This window comes from Oncorhynchus masou, unplaced genomic scaffold, assembly GCF_036934945.1.
Source record: "Oncorhynchus masou masou isolate Uvic2021 unplaced genomic scaffold, UVic_Omas_1.1 unplaced_scaffold_2293, whole genome shotgun sequence".
In the NCBI taxonomy this organism is placed as follows: Eukaryota; Metazoa; Chordata; class Actinopteri; order Salmoniformes; family Salmonidae; genus Oncorhynchus; species Oncorhynchus masou.
The window spans coordinates 52,663-59,701 of record NW_027008760.1 but is presented as its reverse complement, the minus strand read 5'-3'; the positions used below and the strand labels follow the sequence as shown (position 1 = coordinate 59,701).

General features: G+C 42.2%; 1 protein-coding gene and 1 long non-coding RNA gene across 2 annotated transcripts; one reads left to right on the top strand and one right to left on the bottom strand.

Moving 5' to 3' along the window:
* The first annotated feature begins 218 nt into the window (after positions 1–218).
* LOC135533254 (uncharacterized) lies at positions 219–624 on the top strand. The gene is made up of 3 exons (XR_010454467.1): positions 219–292; positions 397–447; positions 552–624. It is a non-coding gene; the product is annotated as an uncharacterized LOC135533254 (long non-coding RNA).
* A 3,197-nt stretch (positions 625–3,821) lies between these two features.
* LOC135533253 (uncharacterized) lies at positions 3,822–6,504 on the bottom strand. Its single transcript, XM_064960659.1, has 6 exons — positions 6,364–6,504; positions 6,038–6,196; positions 5,616–5,891; positions 4,909–5,170; positions 4,139–4,244; positions 3,822–3,987 (listed from the first exon to the last, which is right to left on the bottom strand). Exons 1-5 carry the CDS (start codon positions 6,502–6,504, stop codon positions 4,222–4,224), a joined length of 861 nt encoding a protein of 286 aa, XP_064816731.1. The 3' UTR covers positions 3,822–3,987; positions 4,139–4,221.
* Between the last annotated feature and the right edge of the window lie 535 nt (positions 6,505–7,039).

Below are 7,039 nucleotides of genomic sequence, written 5' to 3'. Positions count from 1 at the left end.
GAGACGTTCCTACCTGTCAGCTAGTAATTGTTCTGTATGGAGACATGAGCAGAGTGGCCTGACTTCTCCTACTTATTACAGATGTCCGACTTAGATATGTTGAACATCCTGCTATGATGTCCATCACCAAGCCGGAACAACCCTCAGTGGCAGACTGGCAGCCGGCCGGCCGGTGGCTGAGCCCGAGACCCCTGCTGTTCACAATAACAGTGGAGGCTGGCTCAGCTGGGTCTTTGGGAGTGGAAGAGTTAATAAGAAGGAGGTTCATCTACCTGAGGACAAAGACTGATCTGTAAGGAACTGGTTATTAACACTATATTCTATGTAGAGACAATTGAGTTGATTAAAAAAAAATATTTGTGGCTTGCTTCACATTGCTAATATCTTCTTCCTCAGATTCTTCCAACTCTGCACAGATGGGTTAACAAAACTGAGCCCAAGGCTGAGGTACACACTTAAATTCAATGAAATTAAAAACCGTGAACAACCATTGTATTTCAACTGTGATAATATTACTAACAATTTGGAAAATGTGTTGATGTGTTTTACAGAACAAGTGTGTACAACCACCTCCACGAATGGGGACATATGGATATCAGGAGGTCACTGGCAGTGTCCCCAAAGGAGTGAATCCTTACTCTATGAAAGCAAGTGAATATTGCTTTAGAATACATGTGGTTTAACCAAGACTGTGTCAGCCAATCATAGATGTCCCTGGTGGTCTCCTGCTAACACCTTTCCCACTACCAGCAGGTCTATGGGGCAGCAGATACCCTACAAATCATTGCAATGATGAGACCAACTCAAAGCCTCAAAGCCATGGGCCTGGACTGCTTCCTAGACAGCTCTCTGACTCGCTCCCTCCTTCACACTTTGACCTCATGGCACCAATGGTTGTGCCACCTGACACTCTACCCTACTGAGGTATGACTCTGGAAAATCCTTCCAAATTGTATCAATTCATCATTAACTGAGATTTTACTTTAACATAGCAAATGGCTAAAGTAGCAAGGATGTTAACTATTTTTGTCCAGCAGGCCATTTGCAAAGAGGGGATTTGCCATATGTAACAGTATAACTTTAGACTGTCACCTCGCCCAGACGCGGGCGCGAACCAGGGACCCTCTGCACACATCAACAACAGTCACCCATGAAGCATCGTTACCCATCACTCCACAAAAGCCGTGGCCCTTGCAGAGCAAGGTGAACTAAAACTTCAAGGTCTCAGAGCAAGTGACGTCACCGATTGAAACGCTATTTAGCGCGCACCACCGCTAACTAAGCTAGCTGTTTTTTCAGCCTTAAACTTCAGCATTAAAAACGTATTAAAAGATGATTTTTTAAAATTAAATCTCTCCTTTGTGCCCATCTTTATGTTCACATTAATTTGATGTGTTCTATCATTTACAATGCTTCCTGCTTCTGCATTGCTTTACGCTATAGACAAGTATATATTATACACATACATTTTATTTTAGACATTACAAAAACAATATTTTGTGTATTTTAGATTTCCTACATTTACTTACTGTACAGACAAGTATATAATTTATAAATATATTTAAAAAAGAATAATAATAATAATTTGTTGATATATTCCATAGACAACAAAATATATTTAGATGTATTTTGAATTCCTAAATGTCAATGTTTTTATTTTCTGTGTCACGTGTTTATGCCCATTTATGTACATCCTGTATATGTTATCCTTCCAACGCAAAAGTACTTTTTTGTTTTCTCTCCCCACAGGATTCTTGTGACACTTTTCCACCCAACAGGGATCTAGACACCAATGCACTACATTACTTTGCACTGAATTTGACATTTTTAAATAAAATAAGTTGTAGTTCAAAATCATTTCTGTTTCCGTCTTTTCATCTATTTGGTTTTATGACCATTTCCTCTTCCTAGAGGTGTAATGCTAATATTAGATTATTACATGAACAATGATGCTTTATTATCTGCATATGGAAATAAAAAACAACGTTTAGTTGATTTACAGATACTACAGGCCCACACTTTATATGGTTTTGTACTGTGATTTGTGATACTGTACTATTTAAAAACATGTAGGACGACATACACTGAGTGCACAAAACATTAGGAACATCTTCCTAATATTGAGTTGCACACTCTTCCCCTCAGAACAGCCTCAAGTCGTCTGGGAATGGACTCTATAAGCTGCCCTAAGCGTTCCACAAGGATGCTGCCCATGTTGTGTCAAGTTGGCTGGACGTCCTTTGGGTGGTGGACCATTCTTGATACACATGGGCATCGGTTGAGCATGAAAAAAACAGCAGTGTTGCAGTTCTTAACACACTTAACCCGGTGCGCCTGGCACCTACTACCATACCCCGTTATGCACAAATATGCACAAATTTATATAAAACATGGCTACAAACTATGAAACGAGCTCACGAATTGTGATGATGATATTCCCGAATTGTAATGATGATATTCCCTGGAGGTCGGGGCCCACAGGGCAGGTGCCCTGCGTGCCCATTCGGTAATCTGGCCCTGATCATCAAGTTAAACCACAGGTATTGTTGTTACACATCCTCACACTGTCTTGGAGGATAAAACTGAGACTGTAGCCAGCTTCCATTTTACCTAATTTTATTGTCCAAAGAATGTTCTCATAGTCCAGAAGTATTGGATGAAAATCCACAATGTTGGTGCCATACAGGAGCACTGACCAATCTGCCTCCAAAAGAGGACTGCTGGTTTTGAGGATGGTGTGGAGGTCAGTGGTTGATGATCTGAGCACCCCCTGAGATGGTGAGTATGGTTTCAGTAGACCACTATTGAGCTGGTAGATCAGATAGGAGCTTCGGGGAAAGGTAATTTAGTGCTTTGAATGTGGTTCATATTGCCTTATAGTGGATTCAGGACTTGGACAAGGAGTCAATGCAGTTTAAATATGCATTTACATCGGGGTTTGGAGGAGGGTGTCAAATTTCTTAGAATGAGCGAAAATATTGGAGTTTGGGGACTGGAGGGGATAATAGTCAAGTTGGGAAATGTGCAAAAATTTAGATACAAATTTATCGTAAAATTGGGGATTATTCAGATATTCCTGTTGAAAAAGAGAAAAGAGAGAAAGATATAATCTTACAGTATATTAAATTTATCCCATTGGGCCAAAACTGGTTGAATAAACATTGTTTCCACCTCATTTCAACAACAACAAAAATCTATGTGATGAATGGGGCGGCAGGGTAGCCTAGTGGTTAGAGCGTTGGACTAGTAACCGGAAGGTTGCAAGTTCAAACCCCCAAACTGACAAGGTACAAATCTTTCATTCTGCCCTAGAACAGGCAGTTAACCCACTGTTCCTAGGCCATCATTGAAAATAAGAATTTGTTATTAACTGACTTGCCTGGTAAAGTCAACATGGAAAACACAATTGGCTTTTTTTCACATGAGTTCCCAAATTTAAATCAAAACTAGACATTGATCTGATGTCTGTGCCCAGTGGGATTGGATTTCTGGAATCATATCAGCTCATTTGTCACACTACACACAAGTATAAGACATAACAAAAAAATGTGATTCCATTAAAATGTGAAGTCTAGTGTTGGGGTGAGTTGCTGCCGGAAGTGTTGTGGAATAACCGAGCATGCTGATGAAAAAGGCAGTTAATTAAAAACTAGCAGTATTTTAATCTTCTCAATTTTGAGGCTTGGATAATGGGATAATTTGTGGAAGTCCGGATCATAGTGAGTGTAATTGGACCCCTCTCCCTCTTTACCTCAGCCCACCGACCAGCAGGGCATTCATGACACGTGTAGGGGTGCTGCTCTGCACCATGTGACCCAGGGCAAAGTTGGCGCCCTGCCGGATGAAGGTGTTGGCCTCGCTGGCTTTGTGCAGCAGCACGCGTGCCGTCCCCTCCACCTCACTGTCCATGGCCCTCTGGAGGTGAACGTACATGTCACCCAGTGTGGCCATGGCAGCACAGGACACTGCAGAGCGCAGGTTCTTCACCTGTATCATAATAACACGCACAGGACCAGCTATTAATGTTGAGCAGAACAACCCACAAACATCAGAAACATGACACAATAATTTAACTTGTTCTCCAAATGTAGGAGATTTGTGCAAATGAATGAATAGGGCAGTTAATGAATACAGCTACCTCATTTATAATGGCAAGGCAGATATCATGGAGTTTAGGCATCAGTATGTCCATGTGGTTCTGAGCCATCACACGGAGAGAGGTCAAACCCTCGATCTTCTTCTCCCTGCAATTCAGTGAAAGAAACGTAAGCATTTTACACAACATTTTCCAAAAACATTATAATGATGTTCATCAATTAGGACTCTGGTCTCTTAAATTCAGAAGTTTCTACGCTCTGTAGCTCAAATCTACATTTCCAAGGACACTACACTGTGCTTCCTTTAGCCTAGCTCCATTGGTCTTGTCTACAGTGAATGCTCACCAGTCATCAGAGGCAGAGTGGAGCAGCTTGAAGGTCTTAGTCAGGGCCTGCTCTGGGTTGGACAGGGGATGCAATCTGGCCTGGTTCTTTATTTGACCCTTTGGCTCACTGGCTGCCTTCTTGTCTATGGGTTGACAGCAGACATCTATCTCTCTATGAACTGTATGTATTTATTTATGTATTTACTCATTTACATATCTGTTTGTAGCTTTTAACACTAGAACATCTTAGTTCATTATGATATCATTTTAAATTAAGCACATATATTTTTGGTGCTCACCCTGCTCAGAAGCAGGGTCCAATTAGCCTTGAGTAAAGGTTATCTCACTGTGAAACAGGCAAAGCAAGTGTGGAAAAATGTCTTAACCATTTGTGTCCCTTCCCTTCCTACTGTCTTTCTATCACTCTACCTAGCTTCATCTCCCTGTCTTATTTACATTAGTGTGAGAACATGAGAGGGACTGACCTGAGCCGGTGGCAGCCTTTGGCAGGCTAAGGAACCTTATAGGCCGAGGCTGTTTGCTCCTGGGTTTGGTAGGAGGGGGAGCAGGCCTGGGTGGGCTGTCACGCAACTTGACCGGGGTCCCAACATCCAAGTAGTCACGGAGCTCAGCAGGGGTGTTCATATCCACTGAGCTCAGGCTTCCCAGAGAGCTGGTGGCTATTTCCCCCATGGACATGTCCGAGCCCAAACTTCTCCTGCCCATGGCCTTCACCTCATGTACCCCCTTTGGCGTAGACCAGAAAATAATGCTCCCATCATAGAAATACATATAGAACTAGTATATACAAAAACTAATACACAGAGAGATCCTGTATTCTAGGATCTATTCTATCATTCTGTCAAAAAGAGACTATCCTTTCTAACCTGTACACTGACTCGGTAAATATACCCCCTGTATTTATCCTCGTTATTGTTATGTCATTGTGTTTCTTTAATTATTATTATTTTTTACTTTAGTCTATTTGGTAAATATTTTCTTTAACTCTTCTTGAACTGCACTGTTGGTTTCACGGTAAGGTCTACACTTGTTGTGTTCGGCGCATGTGACAAATAAAGTTTGATTTGATTTTAAGACATGGAACCACTATCTGATTTGGCAATTTATCAGTCCAAGTATAATTCTGAACTGCAAATTTTCACATTTACAATAAATTCGAAGTCCATCCCACCTTCCAGGCCTCCTCCTTCAGGTGAGCCTCGATGTCCCTCACCTCCTCCATCAGGTCAATGGGTCCGTTGTTGTCAGCACAGCCCTGATCTGACTGGACTTTCAGGGCTTTGACTCCTCGCCTGCCCTTCTTCTTCTTGCCCCTCTTGGAGGGAGCTCCAGTGGGAGGGACGGGAACAGGCCACACGCTACTGCTGCTGAATGATTTATTTACCTGGATGGACTCCAGAGAGTGAGATCCAGGTCGACCTTGGGCTCCGTCCACTCCCACCACATTCTTCAGTGGGACCAGAGCTATCGTGGCAAAGGTATCGAGCCTTCGCCAAAGCTATCGAGCCTTCGTGGCAAAGGCCTCGGTGGAGCTTTCGGCCGTGGAATGCTCTGAATAGAGGGAACGAAGTGGTGCGCGAAGGTGCTGCCAACCCCGATGAGAGCAGTCCGGACATAATTCTCATGGATAGCACTTATCTTTCTTTGCTTTGCTTCCATGGCCTCTCTCTCAGCTCTCTGCATCAGCAGAAGTCTGGCATCACTGATGAAGCCACGATGGCCCTCTGGGATTGGGTAGCTCTCCTGATAGCCCTGGATCACAATGGTACAGTATGAAATGTACAGCAGAATTGAAGTAGGCAAAATAGTTTCTACAGTGTGTCATAAAAAACTTTTAAGCTAAAGATTTTATGGATGTAGGCCTACTGTATGTCTATGAAACCACAAAATAAACCGTTTGAAAAACTGATGAGCCTTACAAAACTTGAAAACTTGTCCTGGTCATCCTGTTGGTTTAAAGCCATGTTTTGCTTCCTCAGGTTTTCGATGACGCTCTTCATCTGTGAGTTCTCCTTCTGGAGTTTGTCAAACTCACTTGATTTTCTCCCTCGATAAGCCATTGATGCTAAATATTAACACTCTCAAAATAAGAACTTAACCTATCTCTGTGAGAGATCTATCATGAAATGAGTGGGAATTAAATGTTGTGAGCACATCAGCACATGGTGAACATAAATGAAAGCTTTTTGATTCCCATATAAAATCATGAATGTGGTGAACTTGTAAATACTAATATATATATATACTAATATATATATATATATATATATAAACTCAGCAAAAAAATAAACGTCCTTTTTTGTCTTTCAAAGATAATTTGTAAAAATCCAAGTAACTTCACAGATCTTCAATGTAAAGGGTTTTAACACTGTTTCCCATGTTTCCCACGCACAATCCCTACATCAGTGCTCAGACTGCCCGCAATAAGCTGAGAGGCTGAACTGAGGGCTTGTAGGCCTGTTGTAAGGCAGGTCCTCATTAGACATCACCGGCAACAGCATCACCTATGGGCACAAACCCACCGTCGCTGGACCAGACAGGACTGTCAAAAAGTGCTCTTCACTGACGAGTCGCGGTTTTGTCTCACCAGGGGTG

What these genes read in the sequence shown, in the direction of transcription:
- LOC135533253 (XM_064960659.1), bottom strand. Translation starts at nt 6,504, where the DNA reads ATGGCTTATCGAGGGAGAAAATCAAGTGAGTTTGACAAACTCCAGAAG. An exon ending in TGAAGGAGGAGGCCTGGAAG is followed by an intron (nt 5,171 to 5,615) that starts GTGGGATGGACT and finishes TCTACGCCAAAG; the next exon opens with GGGGTACATGAGGTGAAGGC. An exon ending in AAAGGCTGCCACCGGCTCAG is followed by an intron (nt 4,245 to 4,908) that starts GTCAGTCCCTCT and finishes ACTGAATTGCAG; the next exon opens with GGAGAAGAAGATCGAGGGTT.